Source organism: Prionailurus viverrinus, chromosome A2 (genome assembly GCF_022837055.1).
Source record: "Prionailurus viverrinus isolate Anna chromosome A2, UM_Priviv_1.0, whole genome shotgun sequence".
Lineage (NCBI taxonomy): Eukaryota > Metazoa > Chordata > Mammalia > Carnivora > Felidae > Prionailurus > Prionailurus viverrinus.
Window position 1 is genome coordinate 1,376,450 of NC_062562.1, and position 27,158 is coordinate 1,403,607.

Sequence of the window (27,158 nt, forward strand, 5' to 3'; positions counted from 1 at the left end):
TGCGTGTCTTGTGCGTTCATAGCCTGACCCGGAAGAACGGGGGCACATGGCAGAAGCAGGGACGAAAGGCACATGGGCCAGAATGAGTTTCGGGGGGGGGGCATTGGAGCTCTCACTTCCCATTCATTCCACTCATTCATTCATTCATTCACTTAACCAGTGTGCCAGGCTCTACTCTGGGCATTGGGGTTCCGCCCACAGACACCCTGGTGCCTGCCCCCACAAAGGTCCCACTCTGGTTAGGGGTGACAAACACCAGGCAGGAAGGTGTTAGCCTTGCAGGAGGGTGGGGTGGAGGGATAGGAGAGGCAGCAGCCGGGAGGCTGCACGAGCTGGTGCATTCTCACATCAGCGCTTACCGAGCCCTTAATGTGTGCTGAGCTCTTTCTGAGTCAGTTCCCCTGGGGACCATCTTACTGAATTCTTACCCTTGGCGGGGGGGGGGGGGGGGGTGGCTGGGACAAGGGCATCTGATTACTTGTCATCATATCGGGGGGCTGAGGAAACTAAGGTTCTGCGAGGTGAAGCAATTTGCCCAAGGTCACACAGCTGGGAAGGGTGGGTCGGCACTGAGACTTGATTCCAGAATTCTATCAGTCAGCACACAGGTCGCCTCGCACCTGGGGCAGAACGGGGGGTCCCCCAAGTCCTTCAGGAGCCATATTGAAGCCTGGATGTCAACTCACTGGGGGGCAGGGCCTTCTTGTTCGGCACCCTGTGGCCTCAGTCTTCCCATCTGTACCTTCCCACAGGGGGTATGAGTTATGGATGTTCCTTAAGACCCCTCGCAGGCAGACAGTTCGATCTTAAGGTTGCCAGATTCGAAAAAAGCAAATACGGGACACCCAGTTAAATATATGAACAACGAACTTCAAAAGAATTTTTTTTTTTTTTACTATGAATATGCCCCAAATACGAATAAGCCTAAGTAGAAATCATCCTATCACCGACCCTGCACAAACTCCAGGCTCCAGACTACAAGTCCCATAACCCACTGCACCATCCCTTTAGGAAACTTCTATCATGATTTCTTTCTTCTTGTTTCATTCATTCATCCCCTAACGGTATAGCCAACCCACTGTATGCCAGGCCTCGCACTAAATTCTGGGGATACATCAACCCACGAAGCGGACGAAAGTCTTTGCCCTCGCGGAGTCTAACATCTACGTGTCTTGGTTGTTTTAACGGCTTTTTCTGACTTCTGCCAGGAAGACTACAGCTCCCAAGAGCCCTGCGCCTGTTTAACCGGACTACAGTTCCCAGGAGACTGCGCGCACTGGGCTGGCCCCTCTCGTCTCTTATTCCAACTTCCTTCCGGGTCGGAAGGTCACGTCCTGCCCCGCGGCTCTCACCGCCCCCCTCGTCCCCCCACAAAAGACAGGGTTGGAGAAAGTTCGACCGCAAATAGTTGTTTTAAAGTCTCCGCATTTCGGGACTCGGAGCTGACGTGACACGCCATCAGTTCTAGCCCAACAGTCCACCGCGGCGTCCTCCGTTGGGGAGTAACAGAGTGGGCCTACCACTCCCAGGAGGCTCCGCGCGCGCCAGGAGGACTACAACTCCCCGGAGGCAGCGCGGCGAGCGGGGCGGCCCGTGGCGGTGCCCGCAGGACCCCGGGGCAGGCGCGGGCTGCCCGGCGCGGCGCCCGCAGGACCCCGGCGGCTACCCATGCTGAGGTGAGTCCGCGGGAGCCGCCGCCGCCGCTGCCGCCGCCGCCGCTGCCGCTGCCGCTGTCGCTGTCCCGTCCCCGCCGCCGCCCCGCGCGGCCCCGCCGCCGGCCAGGATGCTGGAAGAAGCGGGCGAGGTGCTGGAGAACATGCTGAAGGCGTCGTGCCTGCCGCTCGGCTTCATCGTCTTCCTGCCCGCCGTGCTGCTGCTCGTGGCGCCGCCGCTGCCGGCCGCCGACGCGGCGCACGAGTTCACCGTGTACCGCATGCAGCAGTACGACCTGCAGGGGCAGCCCTACGGTGCGTGCACCCCGGCCTCGCCGGGCTCCCCGGAGCCCGGGCACCCGCCGCGCCGGCCTGGCCAGCTGCAGTGCAGCCCGCAGACCTCGCTTAGGCCACCCGACCCTTAGCCTTAGCCGAGCCGCAGACGAGTCAGAGCCTGCGTACGTGGACCCATGCGTGGCGCCCAGCTCTGTCCGTCCCGCGCCCCTGGAGACCTCAGCGCGGGCTCCCCTGGCCCCTGGCAAGGGCAGCGGGCCCCAGAACCCGGGGCTCCGACCCTCAGGCCAAGCTCCCTCTGCCCCTGGACCCTCGGATTCCCAGCTGGGCCGGAGTCGCACTGCCGAGGCCCCCTTCCCGGGACACCACCCGGGGGGCCAACCTCACTGGGCCGTGTCCCGGTGCCCAGAGCTCCCGCTTTGGGGGCGGATTTGGAGGTGAGCCTCCTGGCTTGGTTTCTGCCAGGCGGAGCCCCTCGATGGGCAGTTCCAACCAGCCCTGACCCTGCCCGGCCCAGGTACCCCCACTGTTTTCTGCTCAGTGCCAGTATTGTCCCCTCGGGTCTCAGGAGCTCTGATCTCTAACCCAGACCTGCCCTCACGTCCAGGCCCATCTCTCCAGCCTCTCAGGGCCCAGCTCATGAGCCAGATTCCTTAGCCAAGGCCCCCGGCCCCCACTCCTTCCCATTTCAGTCCCCATGCCTGTGGGCTAGTGGGGTCCCTTAGACCCCGTGTCTTGTCCCTTCCTTCGGAGCACACCCCCCTCCCCCCGCCCAGCCTCCTCACCCTGGTACCCCACTTGCTCCCTCTGTCCAGGAATCCTGGATCGCCTCTGACCCTGCTGGGTCCTCTGTCCCAGGCCTCCTGGCCCTTCTTCCTCTCAAGGTCCTGATCCCAGCCCCTAAGCCTCGATTCTAAATTCCCTCATCTCTACTGGACTATAGCTGTATCTGGCGTTCCAGAACCTTCTGGCCTCTGGGTTTTTCTTCCAGCTTGGTGCCTTAGGCCCCTGCAAGTGCAAGTCTGATCTCTCCATAAAGAGCTTCTTCCCCCGTTCTGGTTGGCCTCACCTCTGACCCAGTCTCCTCTTGGACTGGCTCCTCCTGCTAGAACATCCCAGCCCTAGCCTGAGCCCCATGGATCCCCAGCCAAGCCCTTGGGGAACCCCGGGCCCTGCAGACATGTCCAGACATCCTCTCAGATCCGTCCTCACCCCAAAGTTAGGCCATTTCTGTTTAGAACAGTGGCTGTCAAACCAGGGGACGCTGGGTGATGACTTTGTGGTTGCCCCAAGTGGGGGTGCCCCTGGCATCCAGTGGGTGAGGCCAGGGATGCGACTCACCGCCCCTCAGTGCCCAGAACGCGCGCCCCCACCCCCAGGGAACGACCCTGCCCTGCATGTCTTCGGTGCCAGGGGGCTGACCTGAGTGTGTTGGGGTGATGATCTTGACCTGAGGCCCCAGGCTCTGGCGGGGTGGGACGGAAGGCCAGGAGCCCCTGATGCCCTGGGCATGTTTTCGTGGAATGTTACACGTTCACGTGGGTGAAGGGCCTTTACCAGCGGCGTCCGGTGGAACTTTCTGTCTTGTGTGTCTTTGCTGTTTAACATGGGATCCACGAGCCACAGGTGGCCACTGGGCACTGGAGATGTGGTCCAGGCAAGGGAGGACGGGAGCTTGTAGTGTTGTGTCAGTTGTAATAAACCGAATCAGCCAAGGGTGGCTGGCGGCCGCCGGAGGAACCTGTGCTCCAGAAGGCGCAGAGCCTGGAACCTGAGATAACCGGATGCCGGGTGGGTCTCCGTCCGCCTCTCTTTTCCTCTTTCCTCCCTTCCCTGGGTTCCTTGCCCCTCCTCCTCCTGGGATTCCCTCCCATTCCTTTTCGTGGCTTGACATCTTCCCCCGTGTGGCGTCCGTAAAGACCCTGGGCTCTGGGGGGGGGTGCCCCCCGTCTCAGCCGAGAGCTTCTGGTGTGCAGCCCAAGGAGGCAGAGGCCCGGTGCGTGGGGGTCACACACCCTCTTGACCCCGTGCCCCTCACACCGGGCTGTGTCCACCGGGGGAGACGCTGGAGGGATTGTTGGTGCCGTTGTTCTGGTGGGACCGGAGGGAGCCCTGGCCCGCTGGCGGCCAGTGTGGTCTCTGAGCGCCGGCCTGCAGGTCATCGCCGATTGCCGTCTCCCCAGTGTCTTCAGCACCCCCTCCGTGCCTGCGGGCTCCCCGCCTCCTGGTGCAAACCTCGCTCGAGTCTGCCTCCTTTCCTCACTTCCTGTTCTCTCCTCTTGAGAAATGCCGGCCGGCCGGCTGCTGGGAAGGAAAGGGGTGTGCTCTTTGTGCCGAAGTGCCAGCTGGGCTGAGGGTAATCCCGTCAGGTACAAGGCCATGGGTGTGACCCCGCCACCGCCTCCTGGAAGACTGGCCCTCCCGAGGTGACAGGTCGCTTTAACAGCCCTTGTGTGTGCGCCTTGCTGCGCTTAGCAGCCTGCTCATACCTGCCTCACTTGATCCCCTAGGCTGAGGCGAGGCCCTGGGAGAGGTGGCGACGTGAGCACCCCTGTCAGGCTCCTCCACCCCTCGTGGTAAATAAAGTTTTATTGGCACACAGCCGTGGCCGCTGGTTGGCGTGCAGAACTGAGTACTTGAGGCGGGGCTGGCGTGGCCCGCAAGGTGAGAGGCTTGGCCTCCCGGCCCTTGATAGAGCAGTCTGCGACCCCTGCTCGGGCCTGGTCCTGTCGAGAGAACTGGCGGCTTCCGTCCCGCCCGGTCGTGGCACCCGCCGAGCCCGACCTCTTCCTGTCCGGGGTCCGTGGCGGGGGCAGCTGCACCAGCCGCAGCTTTATGTCGGCAAAGAGGGTCTCTGCCCCTGGGGCCCTCGGGGTCCGGGGGGCGGTTGGGGGCCCGTGTCCACCCGTCTCTGCTCTCCCCGCTTCCCTTCTGGGATCCTCCCCCGGGAAGGTGGAGTCCCGCTCCGTGAGGGAGCACCAGGCCAGGTAGGCCTGCGCGCCTCCCCCTGTAGCTGATTTGAAGGACTCCGGGAGGCCGAGTGTGGGGCGCGGGGGAGGGGCCTTCCCGGACTCCCAGCGCTTCGAGGACGACCTGAAGGTCTTGCTGCCCTCGCCCTGCCCGGCCCTCCTGGGGCTCCCACGGCCAGTCTGAGTCAGGGAAAAGGCCCCTGGAGGGAGCACCCCACCCCCGGCCCTGGGGACGTGGGTCACCTTCGTGCCTTGGTCACAGGCCCCCTGCTCCCAAGATGGCCTTCCCTTTCCCGCCTGGGACGCTGTCCCCTTTCCCCTGACCAGCCCCTTCCCTGGTCTGCCTGCCTTCTCCGGAGGCCGCGTTCCTGGAAAGCAGAGGTGGGGGCCGGGGGGGGGCTGGCTCTGAGCTTGAGGCGTTTGTAGCCGAGCGTCCGTGTGGACACCTGCCCCCGCAGCTCTGACCTTCGGATGGCAAGGCCGGGCTCCCCATCACGACTTGGAGCATCCACTGTCCGGGTCTGGGATGGGAGGCCCCGGGGCCACATCCAGCCTCCCCCCACCCCCGCCCTGCCCCGCCCCGCATGTAACATGGTTGCTTGTTTTGGGCAGCCCGGGTTGGTCTGCAGCTCTTGAGGCGTTTTCCAGTCGTTGCTTCTCTTTGCTGTTTGAGTGATTTGATGTAAAAATTGGGATTTTTTTCTGGAGAGCTGCCTAAGTCCCCTTTCCCCCCGTGCTTGGGAGGCAAACGGCCCCTGAGGGCCTGCCATGCACCACGCATGGGGACAGTGCCGCCGTGGGAAGTTACGTAGATGTTAGCGCTTGTCCACGTGCAGGCGTTTAGCGTCCGTGTGGCTTCTGGCCGGTTTTCTCCAGCGCGGCCCTCTCAGGGCTCAGGGCTCAGGTGCCTGTGTCTGGGGGAGACCCCTGTTGACCCCAGAAAAGCTCTCCACCATCCTGGTTCCAACCCACCTCTTCTTGGATGGAGGGGGGGGGGGGATTCAGTTGCCTGGAAGCTCCGTCTCTAGCTCTGTCCCTGATTTTCTGGAACTTTCTTCAGCTCTCAGAAGAGAGTGAGAGATGGCCCTCGGCTGTAGAGCGGAGGCTCCGATCTGGGGCAGTCCGGCCCCGGGGGGACTCTGGGCCGTGTCTGGGGACACCTGAGCCCCTGGCGCTGAGTGGGTGTGTCCAGGAATGCTGCTCCCAGGGAGGAGGGCCTTAGCTCTTAAGTGGTCCTCAGGGGCCCTGTGACGCACGGGAGTTTGAGTGGGTGCTGCGCCTGTGGGCGGTGAGGCACAGGCTTTGGCGGACGTGGTCTTGCCCGTGTCTGCTGCGCCTGTGGCCGCTGTGGGACACGTAGGGGGTGAGACCGTGGGGGTCCCGGTGCCCCGCTGAGGGAGGCCCTGCCCGCCCTCCTGCAGGCACTCGGAACGCAGTGCTCAACACAGAGGCCCGCACCATCGACGCGGACGTGCTGAGCCGCCGCTGCGTGCTCATGCGGCTGCTGGACTTCTCCTACGAGCAGTACCAGAAGGCCCTGAGGCAGTCGGCCGGCGCCGTGGTCATCATCCTGCCGCGAGCCATGGCCGCCGTGCCCCAGGACGTCATCCGGGTGAGTGCGTGCCCCCCCCCCCCCGCCCCCGCCTTCCACACAGGCTTGGGTCCAGAAACTTCTGCAGGAGGAAGACCGCTGGGTTCGGAGAGAGCCGTGTGGCCTTGGGCCAGGTGCCTGCCCCTGCCGTGCCCTCCGCCCTTCAGAGAGTGGGCTGCCGCCTGTTGGCCTCTTCGTCGTGGCGCCTGCCACCCCAGGGTGATCCTGTCCTTAGGGGGACACACCTGGCATCCGGGGGGTGGGCTGGGGACGCTGCTCCCGCCCCCACAGTGCCGAGGCGGCGACCTGCTTTGAATTAACGGGGTCTCACAGGCCCCCGTGAAACTCCACGGATGAAGAGGCTTTTGCGGATGAGATGCGGGGGTGGGGCTGCGGAGGGGGCTCAGCCTTACCGAAGCCTAGCTCGGGGGTGGGCGGGGGCTGCAGATCGGCAGAGTCTCGGCCTCCGGCCCCAGGACCGTGGCTCGGCCGGTGCGCCTCGTGTGCGGGCACCTTGTGCTCGCTGTGTGCGGGTCCCGGCCGTCAGCCTAGGGTGCCGACATCTGAGGATGTGATGGTCGTTGGGGCTGGGGCCGGCCCACGGTGACGCCAGATCTGACCCCAGACCTGGCCGGCTCTCTCTCTGTCCTCCCAGCCTGCTTTCTCCCTGGCGGGTACCGCCTGGGCGCCCCATGGCGTTGCCACCCTCTCTCAGCCCTCCGTCCTTGTCCCGTCTGTGCCCACCCCCCATCCCATCCTGTCCTCTCCGGTGTGATCCTCGCCTTATCAGCCGGCCTCATGGGAGGCTGCCTGTGCTCCCGGGACGGCCACTGCCCCCTGCCCCCGCCCCCCGCCCCCCCTGCAGGCCAGAAGCCCCCTAAACAAGCCTCTCCTCCACAGCAATTCATGGAGACCGAGCCTGAGATGCTGGCCATGGAGACCGTGGTCCCTGTGTACTTTGCCGTGGAGGACGAGGCCCTGCTGTCTATCTACGAGCAGACGCAGGCCGCGTCCGCCGCCCAGGGCTCCGCCTCCGCTGCCGAAGGTAGGCTTGGGCTGCAGGACGGGGCTGGCGTGTGGGGTCCTGGCCTGTTGAGGGGCTGCGTCTCACAGCGAGCGCACGGCCCTGCACGCACCGGCTGTGCCACAGACCTGGGGCTGGAGGCCAAGACCCTGCCGTTCCGTGCCCCGCCCCGCCCCGCCCCTGGTTCCTGTGCAAACAGAAGCCGGAGAACCACTGACTCGGGGAGGCGTTTCCCATGTTCAGCCTCTGATGGCTTATGGGAAACACAGACACCTGTTCCACCTGCCGAGGATTCTGTCCGGGCCACCATATCATGCTGGAGTCTGTCGGGAAGGGGTGGCAGCGTCCTTGGGGAGGGAGGAAACCCGTCCTTCTGTTCCGTGGATCAGGGGCGTCCACGAGCCTGGAGCGGGGCAGGTGGCCGTCGAGAGAGAGCTAGCAGAAGCAGACACGCCGGGGAAGGGACCTGCCTGATGCTCCCTTCTCACGCGTGCGAGTGGTGGGTGTGACCGGGGCCAGGGCACGGGTGTCTTCCCTGCCAGGCTCTTTGCCCTGCCCAGTCCTCACGCTGCGCCCCGGTTCACGGGGGCGGTCCCGTGTCCAGCTGGCCTTAGACCGAACCCCTGCCGTCTGGGGTGTTGGGGCGACAAGGATGCCGCCTCTGGTTCGGGAGCCCCCCGGGGGCTTGGGCTGACGCTCCCCAACCTGTCCTCAGTGCTGCTCCACACCGCCACTGCCAACGGCTTCCAGATGGTCACCAGCGGGGTCCAGAGCAAGGCCGTGAGTGACTGGCTCATCACCAGCGTGGAGGTGAGTATCTGGCCCTGCCTGCCACACTAAGACCTGGGGAGGGGGGCATCCTGACTGTCTGAGCTCAGCCCCACCTGTTCCCCACAGAGGGAGCCTCTGATAGGGAAATCGGGTCAGATCTCCCCACCAGCCCATCTCCTGCCTTCCATTGCCAGCCCCAGCCACTCATCAAGTCTCTTCATCCTGCCTCAGGACCTTTGCACTGGCTGTCCCTGCCTCGCAGAGAGCTCCCCTTCCCGCTGTGGCCTTTTCTTTTCATATCATGCTACCTCCAAGGCTGCATCCTCAGAACTTTCTGGGGACACACACCCCCTGTTGTCCACAGCTCAGCTCAGCTGGGAGAGAGCTGAGCTCTGGGTGTTGAAGTAGCCAATTAAAGCGGCAGGCCAAACATGAAAGAGTTCAGCCCGTCATCACCTCCTGTGGGGGTGGAAGCAAGCGTGTAGGCCGGAGGAAACCCTGACTCGGCTGCTCTGTTCTCCCCCGTGTCGAGGGTCAGCTCTGTCGGCAGCCGTGGGGGGCCTGGACGGAAAGCTCCGGCAGTTGTGTGGACCCCGGGTGGGGAGGTGGCGAGGGGGAGGGCTGGCAGTGGAAAAGCACAAAGTGGGGACTGTCTTCTTTTCATGGTGTCATCGTGTCCGTCGTGTCCCCCACCCCAGTGAGGCGGTCTCCCTGGAGACCACCTGGGGGACCCTCACAGACGCCCCGGAAACAAAGGCACAGGGCAAGGAGCACAGACGGGGCAAGTGCACGGCCAGGGGCTGAGTGCCCGATGGCAGCCTGTCGGCCTGAGAAACCACATAGTTTCAACCCGGAGCCGGAGTCGTCCCGTGGCAGGCCTGACCCAGGCCTGGCTTTACCTCGTGTCCAGGGATCGTCCCATCTGACACGCTCGGAGCCTGCGTGTCACTCTTTTCTTTCCTACCGGCCCCGGCGCCGGAGGAGCTGAGACCGTGTCATCTCGGCCCGTGTGGTGTCCTGGGAGCCTGACCAGGCGCCTGTGCACGGCAGGCCCTCAGCGAGCACTTGAGCTGAGCGTGCTGGTCGCCCCGGCCTCTGTTTAGGCCAGGCGGGCCTGAGTCCCCAGTGGCTCACACCAGACGGCGCCAGGCTACTCGGCCAGCCCCTGGTGCCGGCGTGCGGGCTCCGTGCGAGTTGGGGTGCGGCTAGCCCTCCCCTCTCCAGAACTAAGCGAGTCCGCCTCGGGAGTTTAAGCTTTCTCCGTGAGCACTCTGAGCCCTGCTGTGTGCGGGAGGCAGCAGCGGGCGGGATGCCCTTCCTTCCTGGAAGAACTCCCCTGCAGTCGGGGGAGGTCCGAGGGTGGCAGGCGGGCACTTCGGCCCAGCGGGAGACGGGCTCTGCCGGGGCAGTCACGCCTGCAAAAAATGGCTCATCCCAGTCCGCGCAGGGACCCTCGGGGACGCCAGACTGGCAGGTCCATAGCGGCGAGGGGAGTCGGGGCTCCGGGCGGGGTGGGCCGCCCGCAGGGACCGGGTGCAGGGGGCTGGGCAGGGTGGCCGGTGGGGCTGGGCAGGCCGATGCAGGATGTGGGGACGGCGCTGCCCCGTCAAAGCAGTGGATGAAATTAGAAGAGGAATAGCGTAAAAACCGTGTGACGCATCGCGGCAGGGCCCTTGCCATCGGGCTCCCGGAGGTGGGGCCGAGCAGCAGCCGGTCCGGGTACCAGGGGGTTAATAGCAGCGGGGCCGCCCGGGGTCTGGTGGGTTCTTGCCTTTCAGGAGTCTCTTTCAGCCTGCCAGCCTGGCCGTCCTGGCCTGTGTTCTAGAAACCTCTGCAGTGCCCTGAGCCCCCTGCCATCCCTGTTATCTGGGTCGAAGCGGGGGCATGGAGGAAGTGGGGGCGCTCGGCTGCCCCCCTACTCTCCCTGGCCCCCGTTGGCTCACGCAGCCAGTGCTGGGATCAGCCTGTCTCGAGAGGGCCTGAGCCCGTGCGGTCGGCAGTGTGCCCATGGTCTCGGGCGGGGACCCGCACCCGAGCTGTGGTCCCGGGTCTCGGCCGGCTCCCCGTGGACGGCAGCCAGGAGGGCTCGCCAGCGGCCGCTTCCCATCTGACGTGGCTAAGGCCCTCGCAGAGCTCGCCCTCTAGCTGGCAGGATCAGAAAAACGGCCTCAGCCATGTGCTGGCAAAGACCCTGCGCCACCCCGTCCGACCTCTCTGCACCCCGGGACTAGCCTTGGACGGGAGGAGTGGAGGCTGAGGCCTTTGCTGACAAGAGGTGGTTCTGCTTTGTCACCCCTGTGACTTCAGTGAGGGCCAGTCCACACGTGCTGGGTCTCCAGCTGGGGCGCCGGGACCTGGACCCCGGACCCCGATGGGCTCCTGTGGCCGCGTTCTGAACTGGCTGCCTCTCATCAGCAGAGCTCTGCTCCTGCCCTGACGGTGGCTCGGGGCTCAGCCTTCGAAAGATGGGTCGGGTCTCCAGTTGGGGAAGCACCACAGAGAGAGCAGTGGTCGGCGTGCCGCGGCCCTCGTGACTCCTTGTGTAAATAAAGTTTTATTGGCGCCTGGCCACAGCCGTTGGTTCACGTATTGTCCGTGACGGAGCCGGCAGGGCTCGAGAGACTGCCCCACCCCACGGGCAGCCGGAACTGTTTCTAGCCATTGCCCGCCCCCCCCCCCCCCCCCCCCCTCACCGCCAGCGTGCCCTTCACAGACTGTCTCTCTCTCTGCAGGGGCGGCTGACCGGGCTGGGTGGAGAAGACCTTCCCACCATCGTCATCGTGGCCCATTACGATGCCTTCGGAGTGGCCCCTGTACGTATGCGGGCACTTTGGGGAGGGGCCCGGGCATCCCCACCCCCAGCCCTGCTCCAGCCTAGCTCAGAGGTGGAGCGTTTCTGTGCAGTGTGGCTGGGGTCACAGCAGCGGCACCCGCCCTCTGAGGCCCAGGAGCATCCCTGGCACGGGTGGCATCGTGGAGCAGACACGGGCTAATCTGAGGCAGGTCTTGCGGCCAGGGTCCCGCAAGAGATGGGTGGCCGGAAATCGAGCCCAGGGTGTCTGTGCCAGGGTCCTCAGGACCCCTGCCAGGAGCAGGGATGTGTGCAAAGATCCCCAGGGGTGGGGGTGTGCTGGGAGGACCCCAAGGCCGTGGTTTTTATAAAGGGTGAGAAGCAGATAATCTCAGGGCATAGGCACGGGGTGGGGGACGGCACAGGGACACCGGGCTAAGCTTCCAGAATCGTCTCCCGGGGTATCCCCTAGGACGAGCTTGATCCCCCCCCCCCCCCAAAAACGACACGTGACCACACGTGAGGTGTGGTCTCCAGGGGGCGTAGAGACCCAGCGCCCAGGTTCTCACCGGGGGTCGGTCAGCAGGCCCCTCTGCCGGGCTCAGGCGGAGACCCCAGACCCCAGGAGGGGAGCGGGTCCTCGGCGCAAACCTCGTGTCTGCACAGACAGCTCCGGGACACGAGCCCCCGGCAGGTGAGGCTGGTGGGAGCCCCCGGTCCAGTTTCAGATGCCGCTGAGGGCCGGCCTCGCCAGCAGTCCTCTGAGGAGGGAAGTGTCGGGCCTGCTGAGTTTTGCTGCCCTGCAGGCCTCCCCCACCCCCTCACCCCCTGCCGAGCTGTCTGGGCCCCCTGCACAGTGAGGTCACGGTCACTGCTCACTCTCACCAGCTTGTAAACAGTGCCTGTGGCTTCATCAGGAAAGTCTTGCTTTGAAAGAAAAACTGTCCAAACCGAAGAGGTTGCCAGTGGCAGCCCGGCCTGAGGTCCTGGCCCTGTGACCATGGCAATGGTGAGCAGCCGTTCCAAGGGCCACCCCACCTGGGAGGCCAGCGGTTCCGGATGCCTGGACCCGCCGGGGCCCAGAGGCAAGGCCTTGAGCTGTCCCCTCAGGATGCTCAGCCTCATCATCATTCTCCCTCCCGCCTCATCTGCAGCCTTTTAGATTATTTTGTTTTTAATCCCCCGCCCCCTGCCGTGAAGTCTGCCTGCCTGCCTTCCGTGAGATGTAATTCATTTAAAACTTGTTCTTTTAAAGCAAATGTTTTAGTACAGAGTAGGACACTCATTGCTGTGAAACCATCCCCGTCTACTTCCAGAACATTCTGTCACCCCAAAAGTAGCCCCATCCCCATCAACGGTCACTCCCCGTCGCTCCCCAGATCCCACGAGCCCCCTTCCTGTCTGTGGATGAGCCTGTTCTAGACGTTTCACACACGTGGACTCACACGCCATGTGGCCTCTGGTATCTGGTTCCTTCCCTGAGCGTCATGTTACCTTTTTCCCTGAATTTTAACGTATCAATATGTGATATGTTGGCTACAGACTGTAACCTGGGGGGTCCCCGAGCCCTATCATAGAATCCAATTTTTTTTCTTATCTGATTACCATGTTGTTGGGAGTGTTCCTTCAGATTACAGAATGCGGATGAGTCGGGGGCTTTCACAGCTTGGGGGGGGGGGGCGCCTGCACCGCCCTCCTGCCCCCCAGTAGCACAGGGTGGGGGGGCAGGAAGGGGGGCTGCGTTCCTGGGGCAGGTGCTCCGACCAGGCCGCCCCCGTGGGCCAGAGTCTTGGCGAGCAGGGCTGGAGCCGGGGAGCGAGGCGTGGCCCAGAGGCAGGGTGCCGGGCTCCGGCTGCCAGGGCAGGGCTGGCGAGGTGACCTCCGGCCTCGTGTCCCTCCTGCCCGCAGTGGCTGTCACACGGTGCGGACTCGAACGGGAGCGGCATCTCTGTGCTGCTGGAGCTCGCCCGCCTCTTCTCCAGGCTCTACACCTACAAGCGCACCCACGCCGCGTACGTGACAGCTGGGCGGGGGGTGGGGGCCGCGCACGCCCCCAGGAGTAACTGCACCGAGGTCCCCCGGGCGCCGGGCCTGGAGCTGAGCCCCACCCGGGTCCTGCACCCCAGGGACACCGGGTCCCGTCTGGGGCCGTCTGGCACTGAGTGGGTGGGTCCGGGGATGCCGCTCGCCCCCCACGGAGCCCGGGTCGCCCCACAGAGCGTCCACGGTGCTGGGACAGGGACACCCTGCTCTGAGGGGCCGGGGCTCAGTGCCTGTGGGAGACCAGCTCCTCCCCGGGGGCCCGGTCTCACCTCCACAGCCGACAGCCGCTCTCCCCATGCTGCCAGGTACAACCTCCTGTTCTTTGCTTCTGGAGGGGGCAAGTTCAACTACCAGGGAACGAAGCGCTGGCTGGAAGATAACCTGGACCACACGGGTGAGTGGCCGCGGGGGGCCGGGGCCGGGGCCGGGGCCGCGGAGGGGCGCCTCCCTCCTTGCCCCCTGCAACCGCTCTTGCTGCCACGCAGACTCCAGCCTGCTCCAGGACAACGTGGCCTTCGTCCTGTGCCTGGACACCGTGGGCCGCGGGGACAGCCTGCACCTGCACGTGTCCAAGCCGCCCAGGGAGGGGACGCTGCAGCACGCCTTCCTGCGGGAGCTGGAGACGGTAGGTGCCAGAGCGCGTGCCCGCTGCTGCCCGGGATCTCTGGCCCCGCGCCCGCCCGTTGCCTCGCGGTCGCGTCCAGCAGGCTGGTGATCAGGCGCTTTGTACGTGCTGGCGCCCGAGGACTAGGGACTCGGGAACCCTCTTGGCCCCCAAGGCCCTGCGTGACGTGAACCTCCGTGGTCTGAGCTGGCGCGGGCCCCCTCGCGGAGACGGCCGGCATCCGGGGCGGGGGTGTCGCCCTGATGGGCCCCCGCCCCCGCACAGGTGGCCGCCCACCAGTTCCCGGAGGTGCGGTTCTCGATGGTGCACAAGAAAATCAACCTGGCGGAGGACATCCTGGCCTGGGAGCACGAGCGCTTTGCCATCCGCCGGCTGCCTGCCTTCACCCTGTCCCATCTGGAGAGCCACCGCGACGGCCAGCGCAGCAGCATCATGGATGTGAGGTGAGTGTGGGCGTGGCCGCGAAGCCTCCCCTCCGCCCATGCCCGGTTGTGAGCGATCTTTGAGGGACGACGGTGTAGGTGCAGGTGCCCGGATGGAGGGAGTGAACCCAAAACGTGGGTGGTCGGGAAGGGGCCAGCGTTGGCTGAGGACCCCAGGAACAGTGGGGGGCCGGGGGCCTGGAGAGGCTGCGTGAGTGGTTTGGGGTCCCCTGGCCCCCACAGGTGATGTCCAGACCCCACACGTGACTTTCAGACGCTGGGCACCTCAGTCTACCCTGCTTCCCACATGCTGCAGCATCTGTCCCTGGGCCTTTGCACGGCCGTGCTGAGGCCTGGCGAGTGGTGTCCTGACTCGTGTCTCCTTGGGGAGCCCTCCCCACCCCTTTCTTCCTCACCATCTGTCTTCAAGACCCTGTGCACCTCTGGCTTCTGCCATTTTATGACTTCACTTCTCGTTCGTGGCTCCCTGTGGCCTGTCGGCCCTCAGTGGGGCCAGGGTTTTATGGTGGCCTTGGGGCTGGGCCCAGCCCTGTTGCTGAACATGTCTGCTGGGGGATGAGAAGCTGGTCCTCGAGGAGGCCCTGCCAGGCAGTGGGTGAGGCCTAGAGAGAGAGCAGGTGTGGGCAGGGTGTTGACTGTTCCTGGGGCATCAGGGAAGCTTCCTGGAGGAGGCAGTGCTACAGTCGAGGGGCGTCCAGAGAAGGGCTTTCCGGGCGGAGAGAGCAGGAGGGAAGGGGCTGGGCCCTGGCTAATCCCTCCGCCTTCCCGGGGGGGCCCCCCGCGCTGCACACACTCGGCTGGGCGGTGTTTTGCGCCAGAGCTCCTTTTCCGGGTCTGTGTGTTGCCTGCGCGGCCTCAGGAGGGTGTCTCTGGGTGTCTGTGAGATTTCCCCCCTTCGTGTAGGGACCCAGGGCTCATCCCCTCCAGCGCGACCTCGCCTTCACTGGTCACGTCCGTGGAGGCCCCGCTTCTCAGGCAGGGCCTGTCCCCAGGCTCTGGGTGGGCGTGAATGTGGGGACATGTTCACCCGGCCCAGGACATCGCATCAGTGATGTCCGCCACAACCGCGGGGGCGGGTCCCCCTGACCGCCCCCGCGTTCCCCGATGAGGAAACTGAGGCCCAGAGCCGCTCACCATTCCAGGCAGATGCTGGGGAGGCGCCCGCCCTGCCCGAGGCGGCGGCTGTGGCTTTTTTTGTTTGTATCATCATCGGAAATACGACCACTGTTTTTCTGGCGATTTTAACTGAGGCTGATTCCAGACACATCCGTGCGCTTTCTTCACACCTGCCCTAAGGTCCCGGGTCGACTCTAAAACCCTGACCCGCAACACCAGGCTCATCGCAGAGGCCCTGACCCGAGTCATCTACAACCTGACCGAGAAGGTGAGCCCCCAGCGCGCCCGCCAGCTCCCGGCCCGCCCCCGCCGGGCGGCCAGACTCAAGGTGCGCCCCCCCCCCCCCCCCCCCACTGTCTCCACAGGGCACCCCCCCAGACATGCCGGTCTTCACGGAGCAGATGGTAAGGGCCGGGCTGGGGGCGGGGCGGGGGAGGAGGAGGGGGCGGGGCCGGAGGGGGCGGGGCAGGGGCGGGGTCCCGTGACCGCGGCCCGCGCCCCGCAGCAGATCCAGCAGGAGCAGCTGGACTCCGTGATGGACTGGCTCACCAACCAGCCCCGCGCGGCCCAGCTGGTGGACAAGGACGGCACGTTCCTCAGCACCCTGGAGCACTACCTGAGCCGCTACCTGAAGGAGGTGAAGCAGCACCACATCAAGGCGGACAAACGGTGAGGCGCCGGCTGCCCGCACCCCCACCCCCGCCCCCGCCCGACAGCCGCGTGGGCTGTGGCTCCCCGCTCAGCAGGCACCCGGGGGCTTCCAGAGCAGATGGAAACAGTGGACGGGAATAAAACAAGGGGTTCAAAGTACAGCTGTCCCGTTAAATGTGGTTCCACGCAAATGCTTATGTACATGTTCCTGTTTAGCGTAAGTATGTCTCCTGTAGTGTGTGGGATATACTTATACTGACGGCCGATTTTTCTTTATTTAAAATCCGAAGGTAACTGATGTCCTGTGCTTAATTGGGCAGCCTGGTATCCCCCCCGCCCTCTGGTCCTTTCATGCTCTGGTATCTAGTGACTCGTACCCCCGGTCCCCGGTCTGCCCTCAGGATGCTCCTCCCCACCACGGGCCAGCTGGGTTTTGTCTTTTTTTCTGCTGCTCAGAGCCCCCCACGTGGGCCAAGCTAGCGCCTCAGGGCCTTGTGGCCGGAGGGAACCTGCAGGAGATCTCCCCACACTGCTTGGTGCCCTTTGCTGGCTTTTTACCTTCTCCCGACTCATGGTGTGCCTGAGAGTCAGAGCCCTTGGGCGGAAGAAGAAACCGAGGCTCAGAGTGGACCCACGGCTGTGGAGCCAGGGCCTCTGATTCCCAGACCACCTTGCCCTCTCTCTATGGAAATGCTTTCCAGACCAGTAAATTCTTAGCAGTCACCCTACTCCGTTTTTAAAGAGTGTTCTGACGCCCAGAAAAGCAATAGGAAAGAGGTTACTTCAGGACAAAGAATAGTTCTTCCCCAGGAGGGTGAGTGGCAGCTTTGCCCAAGCACGCACACACATACACACACACACACATGCACGCACGCACGCACATGCTCCGCCCCCCGTTCTGGGCCCACGGGCCCTCCAGGCGGTCTGGTTTCTGGGGGACACAGAACGTGGCCCCGCCGCTGGGTGACCCCGCTGAGGAAGTGCTCTCTCCTCAGGGACCCCGAGTTTGTCTTCTATGACCAGCTGAAGCAGGTGATGAATGCCTACAGGTGAGCTGCCCTGGGTCACTGCCCGTGGCGTGCGGTCCAGGGACACGGAGGCAGCCCGCACCCTCCCCTGACCCCGCCAACACCCCTGTCTCCCTCAGGGTCAAGCCAGCCATCTTCGACCTGCTGTTGGCCGTCTGCATCGGCGCCTACCTCGGGATGGCCTACACGGCGGTCCAGGTGAGCCGGGGGAGGGCCGGGAGGGGGCTCACCCAGCCAGGTGCGTGCTCACCCCCACCCTGCCTAGCAGGACGTGACCCCCAGGCAGCCCTTGGGCCCAGCTCTCACTCACGCCCCCCACGCCGCCCCTATAGCACTTCGACCTCCTGTACAGAACCGTTCAGAGACTGCTCGTGAAGGCCAAGACGCAGTGACGCCCCCGCCTGCCACCCCTCCCCACGCCACAGCCGGCCGGCACCCCGAATTACAGAGGTTTTCCGTGTTGCTCTTGAGGACTTGGGGGGTTCTTTCTCTTTTCTGTCCCGTGAACTCTATGGGAGGAGCATTTGGTGGAGGCCCCGGGGCCGGGCCCTGGACTTGGGGACAAGTCTGCGGACGAGCCCCCCGCCCCGGAGGCGATCCCCCAGCCCTCAGGGTTCACGGGCTGCAGGATGACCAGAAAGGCGCCCGTCCCATCCCTCCTTTTGCCCGCGACGCTGACTGGCGACTGCAGGCTGAGGGGCAGGGGGCCGCCCCTCTCTGGCCCTGTCTGGCCTCACACCGCCCCGTCTGCCTGGTGATGTGGGTGCTCAGCCTCTTGTCTGCCGGGCAGCACCAGCCCATCTCTTGGAGACTGGGTCCCCCCGCCCTGGCCTCTCGCCTCGGGTGCGGCCTTGGAACACGTGTCCCCCGAGCCCCTGGCTTGTCACAGCCTCTGCCCTCCCGCCATGCCCGGGGCACTTGAGCCTGTCCCTTGGGGACCCGGCTGCCCCGACGCCCCTGGGGCGGGAGACAGGCGTGGAGAGAGGAGGCACCCTAGCCCTCTGCCCCTTCCCTTGGGCTCTCTGAGCCTCGGTCTCCTCACCCGTGGAGTGGAGGCTGTGTTCTGGGGGCAGCCGGTGCCCCCGCGTCTGAGGACGGCATCCAGGCTGGGGAATCGAGCAGAGGGTTTGCTGGAGAAGACGTGGCTGCCCTTCCCGGGACCTGGGACCTGGAGAGGAAGGTCTGGGCCTGAACCCCACAAATCAGGCTCCTCGTAAGGGAAGGGTGTGGAGGGGGCCTCCAGTGCTGCTGAGATTGATCTCAGGGAGACCCAGGCGAACCGATTCGTTAGCAATATAATCAGTGAGGTGTCCTGTGCCGAGGGGAGGGTCAGGATGAGGGAGGCTCTGGGCACCTGCCTCAGCCCCCAGGGAGGCCTTAACGGAGGGTCTGGAGAGCAGGGGGACCGCGCCCTCCCACGTGCCCCCCACCAGCCAGCCCTCCCCAGAAGCCAGCTCACCACCCACTGCAGGGACGGGCTCCCGGGGGCTGTGTCTCCGTGTCCACCTTGGGCCTCCTGCCTTCGCCAAGCCAGACCGTCCCTGTCCCAGCCCCCCAGGCACAGGGAGGGGCAGGTGTGGGGTCTACAGGCTCTCCTGCCTCTGCCCCCCTCCCCGCCACCTTGCCCTGTTGGGTGGCCTGTCTCCCCCAGAGACTGTTTACCGAGTGCCCAGCCAGCCTGGCCACCTCTGGGGGCAGGGCTCGAGGACCGGTGTTGGCCCATCTTCCCCACGTGTGCCTGCCCAGCGGGTGTCCCTCCTGCTGGGGCGGCCGTCAGGACTGCTAACTGTTCAGAGCTCAGGCTGGTGGGGGACGGACTTGGACGATCAGAAAATAAAGCCATATCGAATGATCCGCCTCTCGTGTCCTGTCCGGGAGCCGCTTCTAAGGTGTTTTGTGCTCCTTGAGGGGCCTGGGGCCAGGTGAGCGGGGTCGGTCCTTCCTGCCCCCCAGCTGCCAGCTGAGGGTGGCAACCCACTCGCTGTCCAGTGGGATCACGGGGTGTGTTTGGTTCCTGGGGCAGCTGTACCCCGACCGGGCACCCTGAGCAAGTTTCTGGTCTCCCAGCTCTGGAGGCCAGAAGTCAGGGGCAGGGCGTGGGCAGGGCTGGCTCCTGGGTCCCCGACAGTCTCTTCCTGGCTCTCTCGGGTCCCTCGGCTCGTGGGCGTGTGGCTCCAGCTGCACGCCTGCACTTTCCGTCTGCCTCTCTCCCGCTCTCAGGCCCCCACCCCCGGGGCAGCACCACAACCTCTCTGCTGATAAATATGCAAAGACCCTCTTTCCAGAGAAGGTCATGTGCTGAGGCTCCCGTGTGTGTGAATCGGGGCTGGGGCAGGGGGCTGTATGCAGGCTGCCCCCATCATTCCGCCTCCCTTGACCCCCAGTCCCAAACCAGTCTCCAGGGCCATCCGGGCCGGAGCACAGCCACTGCGGCGCTCGGGTGCAACGCTCCACTTTGGGTTTACAGGGCCCAGGTCTCTGCTCCAGGCCTGGGAGCTCCCGCCAGGTGCCTGCCCCCCAGGCTTACCCTGCTCGGCTCCACCCAGATCTGTCGGCCGGTGAACAGCGTCCGTGTGTCCTCTGTGGTGGTCAGTGAGAACAAACAAGGTGTTCTCAGGGGCTGGTGTTCTGGATGTGGGAGAGGACAGCCTGCGCGCGGTGTCAGAGCTCCGAGCCGCCGGCAGGTGGTGTAGACGGGCTGCGGGGAGTCCCGGAGGGGATCCTTCGCCTGGGGGCGTGCTCGCGGGCGCCCCTGCGTGGCGGCTGAGGGAAGGACGAGGGCGGGAGGCGTCCAGGACCCGAGGGCCGCGCAGGTCCAGGCGGAAGGATGGGCTGGAGGATGGGCTGGACGGGGCGGGGGAGGGGGAGGGGATACCGGCGCCCGAGGGGAGGGGCCACCTCCGTGGTGGGCTGGGCCTGGAGCGGGGACTGGCCGGGTTTCCCCAGGGACCCCCAGCCCCAGCGTCGGGACCATCTCCCTTCCCTTCGGCCCGTCCCCCCCCCCCCCCCCTGGGCCCAGGTAAAACTCCCCACGGTTCAGAGGGAGAAGCCAGACGGTCATCTACTCGTGTTAACGTACACGGATTTTTCCTTTTCCTTTTTACACACGAAGTTCATGGCCTGAAAACGGGAAAACGGGGGCCCCCCGGGTGGGGTGGCGCAGTCGGTTGAGCGTCCCACTTGAGCTCAGGTCATGATCGCACGGTTCGTGGGTTCCAGCCCCGCGCCAGGCTCTGTGCTGACAGCTCACCTTCAGATCTGTGTCCCGCTCCCTCCCCGCCCCTCCCCTGCTTGTGCTCTGTCTCTCTCAAAAATCAACATAAATAAGTAATTAACTTTAAAAAAAGAAACCAGGAAAACAAGCCACCAATCACTGTAGCTGGACTTTTTTTGCATCCTGTTTCCTAGAGTGTGCGGTGTATATGAAATCCCATTTTGAAAACCGCGTAAGTTTTAAGTACGGTTGACCCTTGACATGGGTGTTAGGGACACTGTCGAAAATCCGCATACAACTTTTGACTTCCCAGAGCTTGACAACTGATAGCCTCCAGTCGACCAGAAGCCTGAGCAATGATGCCAGCAGCCGATGAACACAAGTTAGTGTGTTACGAGTTACTGGCTGTGATATGTGTGTTACGTGTGTTCCCTGCTGTGATCTCTGTACATTATGCGTGTTACCTGCTCTGATTTCTGTATGTTTTGTGTGTTACTTGCTGTGATCTCTTGTATGTTTTGCGTGTTACTTGCTCTGATGTCTGTGTGTTATTCGTGTTACCTGCTCTGATCTCTGTGTGTGTGCATGTTACCTGCTCTGATTTCTGTATGTTTTGTATTACTTGCTGTGATCTCTTGTATGTTATGTGTGTTACCTGCTCTGATCTCTGTATGTTATGCGTGTTACGTGCTGTGATCTTTGTATGTTATGCGTGTTACCTGCTCTGATCTCTGTGTGTGTGCGTGTTACCTGCTCTGATCTTTGTATGTTATGCGTGTTACCTGCTCTGATCTCTGTGTGTTATGTGTGTTACCTGCTCTGATCTCTGTATGTTACGCGTGTTACCTGCTGTGATATGTGCATGTTATGTGTTTTATCTGCTGTATTCTCAAAGTAAGCTGGGGAAAGAAAGTTAACTCTAATCACGGTCACGAGGAGGAGGAAACAGATCGCAGCGCTGTGCTGTAAAAGTTGCACGTGCAAGGGGACCCACTTGGTTCAAACCGTGTTGTTCAAGGGTCAGCCTTGTTTCTCTTTAGACAGCTCTGTAGGCGCTGGGTGTGAAGTGTGTGGTGTGAGGTACGAAGACGCGGTGTCGACACCCCCTCACGTGTGAACGTACGAGTGCTCTGGAATGATCCCTCACTCTCCGTCGCCACCCCTCTCAGTGCCCTCTTCGTCCCCGGGTGACTGCCGATCATGTCACTGCGGACTAGTGTCATTCGGCTGTGGAGTCAACCAGTACCTGCCCGCCTGCCATGTGTCAGGTGCCACGCTGGGCTGGGGGAGACACGGAGGAGAGACACTCTCCCAGCCACCCTCAGGCTCACTGTCTGCTGGGGAAGACGGGTGACTAAGGAAAGAATAGATGGGGACTGGATGGTGAGAGGCCCTAAACTAGGCCCTTGAGTAAAGTCGGAATGACAAGGATTAAGCCGTGTGGAAATTAGGGATGGTGGTGCAGGCATCGGGTACAGCCTGTGCAAAGGCCCCGGGGCAGGACGGTGCCTGGTGTGTGGGAGGAGCAGTGTGAGCCATGGGGAGAGAGGGAGGCGGGGAGGGCCCTGCGGGGCCTCCAGGGAATCGGCAGGGCCTCTGCCTCTTACTCCCAACCTGATGGGGAATGTGGGGAGGAGGTGGGCCGAGGAGAGGAGGGATGGGGCCCGGCTTGCATTTGGAAAGGTCACTGGCTCCCGGAGGGTGGTCGGGAAGGTGACTTTGTTCCGTGGGCCTCCTCGGTGTGGATAAGTGAAGTGTCATTAGCCCTGGGCAGCGGCAGCAAATGATTTGGGCGAAGGTGAAATCCAACAAGCATCCTGCAGCCTCCGTGAGGACCCCACGGGGGTCACACGTGGCTTTGACCTCTACCCCAGGGGCCTTTGTTTTGAGGCAGTAAAACACAAGTGAACCTCCTTCCAAGCCACCTCGGTCTCCCTGGAGTCGCCGTCCCCAGCCTGTATCCTTCCTGTTCTTTAGAAAGCATTCTTACATGCATCCTTACAAACCCGGACACTTTTCAGCAGTGTTGTGTGTGCGGCTTCAACATTTTCCACCAACAGCATCAAAGTGTCCTGGTCTGGCGTCCTCTTACACACGCACGTCCCTTTTTTGTCGCCGTCCAATATTCCGTCCCGGGACGGTGCCTGGAGTGACCCACTTTCCTGCTGACGGACGCCTAGCTTTCCCCAACCTTCGGCCATCACAAACCTTCCCGGGTGCCTTTCGGAGCCCCGGGGGAGCACGTGCTCCCGGAGGTCAGCACGCTGGGGCCCGTGGCCTAGTCCGGCTACCCGTGATCGTAAATAAAGTTTCACTTGCACGTGGCCACGCTCAGCTCACTACGTATCAGGGGCACTCCCAAGGGCGGAGCTGAGCGGGGAGTGGGGGGACCCTGTGCCCCCCCCAAACCCAAGATGTTTGCCCCCCAGCCCTCTCCAGGAAGAGCCTGCGATCCCCCACCTCCACTCTGGTTTTCCTCTCGGTGGAGAGACTGTCCAGAGAGCCGTGGTGGTTCGGCACTGAGCACACACTCGCCGCCTCTGAGAGACGCTCCTGCTTCTGATCCGTCCGGAGGCCCGGGGAGGGCTGAGCCAGCTGCTGAGGACACATGGTTCCAAGGGGCCGCAGAAATGTCTCCACCCGTCGTGGCCCAGGACTCCAGGGGCCGGCCCGAGGACCAGAGAGATCTCTGGGAAGAAGGCACGAGAGAGAGAGACAGAGAGAGAGACAGAGAGAGAGGCTCATGGCGGGCACGGCTCTAAAGGGACAGATGGGGGTGCTAACCCCGTGTTTCCCAAACATTTGCTTTCTGTTTCCTAACTTTAAAAAAAAAAATTTTTTTTAATGTTTATTTATTTTTGAGGGAGACAGCCTGTGAGCAGGGGAGGGGCAGAGAGAGAGGGAGACACAGAATCCGAAGCAGGCTCCAGGCTCCGAGCCGTCAGCACAGAGCCCGACGTGGGGCTCGAACTCACGAACTGTGAGATCATGACCTGAGCCGAAGTCGGACGCTCAACTGTTTCCTAACTTTTTATCTGGACACCATTTCAGATTTACGGAAACGTTCTAGAAACACCCGGAAGTTTTCAAAGCCTCCGTGCAGTCTGCAAACGCTGACATTTCACATCTGCTTCCTGCGTTTCTCCCTCTCCCTGTCTGTCCCCTCACCCCGCTCCTAAACCCAAATGCGTTTCCTAAAGTGCCCTCCTCACAGAGCACCCGCCCAGCTCAGGAAGCGGACACCAATACAGATGACAGACTCCAGCATTGGTCATTGTCCCCAACAGCATCCTCCGTGGTAAAGAACGTTCCAGATCACGCCCGCCTTCCGGGATCCTGTCTCTCTAGCCTCCTTTACCCCTGGAGCATTCTCCACCTTTGTGTCTTAGGATCTTGACACTTTCAGGGGGCCTGGCCACTCTTCTGTAGAACAGCCCCCACAGTCCTGGCTTTCTGGTGTGTCCACAGGATGGGGTTCAGCTTCTGTGTTGGGGGAGGGCACGGGGATACCACAGACAGAAGTGAAACCCGGGTGCCATGTCCCGCCCGGGGCGTGAACCCTGGTGGCGTGGCTAATGTGGCATCTGGGGTTTCTTCCCTTGGTGACCCCTAAGTTGTGGGGAGGTTCTGTGTGCGGACCCCGGTGCTCCTCAAAGGCCACCCTCCGGTCTGGGTGACACTCTGATGGCCACGGAGGGCGGGTGCCCCTCACCCCATCCCTCCTACATTTTTTTTTTTTTTTTGCTTTGTATTTTTTAAGTAAAGCTTTAAAAAATTTATTGTTTTAATTTACATCCAAGTTAGTTAGCATCTAGTGCAACAATGATTTCAGGAATAGATTCCTTAATCCCCCTTCCCCATTTAGCCCATCCCCCCACCCACCACCCCTCCAGTAACCCTCAGTTTGTTCTCCATATTTATGAGTCTCTTCTGTTTTGTCCCATTCTTGTTTTTATTTTATTTTTGTTTCCCTTCCCTTATGTTCACCTGTTTTGTCTCTTAAAGTCCTCATAGGAGTGAAGTCCTAGGATTTTTGTCTTTCTCTGACTAATTTCACTTAGCGTAATCCCCTCCAGTTCCATCCACGTAGTTGCAAATGGCAAGATTTCATTCTTTTGATTGCCGAGTAACACTCCATTGTATATATAGACCACATCTTCTTTCTCCATTCATCCATCGATGGCCATTCGGGCTCTTTCCATACTTTGGCTCTTGTCGATAGTGCTGCTATAAACACTGGGGTGCATGTGTCCCTTCGAAACAGCACACCCGTATCCCTTGGGTAAATGCCTCGTAGTGCAATGGCTGGGTCGTAGGGTAGTTCCATTTTAAATTTTTTGAGGAACCTCCATACTGTTTTCCAGAGTGGCTGCACCAGCTCGCATTCCCACCAACAATGCAAAAGAGATTCCCTCTCTCCGCATCCTCACCAACATCTGTTGTTGCCTGAGTTGTTACTGTTGGCCACTCTGACAGGTGTGAGGGGGTATCTCATGGTGGTTTTGATTTGTATTTCCCTGATGAGGAGTGATGTTGAGCACTTTGTCATGTGTCGGTCAGCCATCTGGATGTCTTCTTTGGAGAAGTGTCTGTTCATGTCTTTCGCCCATTTCTTCACTGGATTATTTGGGTTTTTTGGGTGTTGAGTTTGATAAATTCTTTATAGATTTTGGATACCAGCCCTTTATCTGACGTGTCATCTGCAAATATCTTCTCCCATTCTGTCGGTTGCCTTTTAGTTTTGCCGATTGTTTCCTTCGCTGTGCAGAAGCTTTTTATTTTGATGAGGCCCCAGTAGTTCATTTCTGCTTTTGTTTCCCTTGCCTCCGGACACGTGTTGAGTAAGAAGTTTCTGCGGCCGAGGTCAAAGAGGTTTTGCCTGCTTTCTCCCCAGATTTTGATGGCTTACCACAAAATTCACCCTTTTAAAGCGTCCTTGGCCGTGGTTTGTAGTACATGCACAGAGTTGTGCATCCGTCACGCCTAATTCCAGAATATTCCATCACCCTAAAAGACACTGGTCCCCATCGACAGTCGCTCCGCCAGCCTCTGGTAGCCACGGTCCACTGTCTGTCTCTGGATTTGCTGTTCCGAACATTTCACACGCACGGAATCCTACAGGAGACGACCCCAACCCGTTCTGACAGGCACTCAGTCCCATGGAGGGCTCCCCTCGCTCTCAGCCTCAAATTCCCACAGGAAGAATTCACTGACCCTCCGGGGCAGGTGTCCATGCCTGGCCACATGCGCGGTGGCCGGAGGGCAGAGCCCCACCCGGGGAGGCGGAGGGAGGCCATGTCCCCTCCTCCCAGGCTCACTGGGCCGAGCGGAGTTTGTTGAGAGGGGGCATCGAGAGGTTGACCCAAGGAGGAATCATTTTCCATCCCAGGGGCCACAGGGCAGGGATCAGGGACTTGGGAGAACCCCAGCGGAGATCGGGGTTCCCACAGGAGGGAAGGGGTAGCTCCTTCCCAGCACAAGGGAGGACAGTTGAGGCGGGTCGGTGAGGACCAGAGACCTCTGCTCTGTGTGGATGTGTGGAGGCAGGAGGCATCTGGGATGAGTAGAGATGCGATGTATGTGCCCAGCGGACACATCACCAGCCCCTAGATCCTCTGGAGTGTGCTAGAAGAGCAGTGGGCAGCCTGAGCAGTGAGGGGCTGGAGGGCGTGGAGGGCAGAGCAGGGCCAAGAGGCATCAGGGTCCAAAGGGACACGTTCAAGCTGACCATCACCCAGGGAGGCACTCAGGCTGGCCGTTCGGAGACCACCAAAGGGCAGAGGCCCCACGCTGCCCGTGCCCGCTGACCCGCCATTTCCCTCCACGGCCAGGGTCAGAACCCACATTTTGGGCAGGATGCCCAGGTGGGCACACGCCCTTTCCAGGAAAGACTCCGCCTTAGCCGACAGGAGCAGATTGTCCTGCGGGCCCCGAGACACACGGCCCTGGAGGGGGGCTGTGTGGTGAGGAATGCGGGTGGCACCTGGGGCCGAGCCAGAAAGCGTGGACGGCAAAGTCCCGAGCGTGGAGAGACCTTGAGCTCTGGATGCCGCCAGGCTGAGCCCTCGATTGAAGCTTCATGGGACTGGGGAGTGAACCCAGTGGCTCGCTGTGCTCCAATTACTGGCCCAGGGAAGCCACGAGCAGGAGACACGTGTTCCGGGCCAGTGAGTTGGTTGTAAGTTGTTACACAGCTGTAGCTAGCTGATACAATGGTCGCTGGTGTCGATCCCACTCTTGGCCTCGGCATTATTCCCTGGGCTTGGCTTTCCTGCCCCCAGAAAGTTCCTGCTGTGCCTCCCAAGTCCTTCTTGATGTCTCCTTACCGTTTACAAAGTGCCTCCTTCCAGTTGCTCTCGGGAAGGATCCTAAGCAGAGGTGGGGGGCAGTTCTCAGGGCACACACGGCCTGGAGGGGGTGCCGAGGGCCGCCTCCTCCATGCTCGGGGAGGAAGGGGTTTTGACACAGGAAAGTCAGTCCCAGGGGCTGCCCACCAGCCAGGGGAAGGATGGCAAGAATCAGGATTTAAGTAAATTTGTAGGGAGTGTAGAAACTCGGTGTTCCTTGGGCACTGTTATTTCGGGACTGGGGGGGGCTCACCCCACTCCCCATCCGTGATATCACTTGAGCCTCACAGATTCCCTTCACAGAACTGATGGTGGAGCTGGGGCCCGGAGAGTTGAGGTGACTCACCCAAGGCCACACAGCCCAAACCGCTTTTTATTAGGGTTAGAGCCCTGTCCCCTAAAGCAGGGTTTCCCAAAGTGGGGGGGAAACCCCACTGGGATTCTCAGAGACGGACGGAAAAACCGTAGCGTGAGAAAGGCCCACCTTTTCCAAGCCCACTTGCTGTTCCATTTAAGTCAGAGGAAGTTTCTCCAGGGCCAACGGGTCTGTAACGCTTCTCACGCAGAGTGAAAGCGTCAGTGTTCAGTTGAAACCTTCT

At 62.2% G+C, this 27,158-nt stretch overlaps 1 protein-coding gene across 4 annotated transcripts; it reads left to right on the top strand.

Moving 5' to 3' along the window:
- The first annotated feature begins 1,671 nt into the window (after positions 1-1,671).
- NCLN (nicalin) lies at positions 1,672-18,850 on the top strand. Of its 4 annotated transcripts, none has more exons than XM_047849720.1 (15): positions 1,672-1,967; positions 6,337-6,527; positions 7,407-7,551; positions 8,246-8,340; positions 11,034-11,114; positions 13,001-13,104; positions 13,441-13,529; positions 13,621-13,760; positions 14,025-14,203; positions 15,500-15,587; positions 15,685-15,723; positions 15,825-15,988; positions 16,966-17,019; positions 17,118-17,196; positions 17,351-18,850. In XM_047849720.1, the coding sequence occupies exons 1-15, from the start codon at positions 1,784-1,786 to the stop codon at positions 17,918-17,920; spliced, it is 2,202 nt and encodes a 733-aa protein (XP_047705676.1). In that variant the 5' UTR covers positions 1,672-1,783; the 3' UTR covers positions 17,921-18,850. The 4 variants fall into 4 exon arrangements, with proteins under 4 accessions (XP_047705676.1, XP_047705677.1, XP_047705678.1 ...); XM_047849721.1 differs by having other exon boundaries at positions 15,828-15,988; XM_047849722.1 differs by having other exon boundaries at positions 1,673-1,967; positions 17,331-17,468.
- Positions 18,851-27,158: the final 8,308 nt, after the last annotated feature.

Bases quoted from the DNA above. Each gene is read 5' to 3' on its own strand.
- NCLN (XM_047849720.1), top strand. From the start codon at position 1,784: ATGCTGGAAGAAGCGGGCGAGGTGCTGGAGAACATGCTGAAGGCGTCG. The intron at 11,115-13,000 runs GTACGTATGCGG...TCCTGCCCGCAG, and splicing joins ATGCCTTCGGAGTGGCCCCT to TGGCTGTCACACGGTGCGGA. The intron at 14,204-15,499 runs GTGAGTGTGGGC...ACCTGCCCTAAG, and splicing joins AGCAGCATCATGGATGTGAG to GTCCCGGGTCGACTCTAAAA.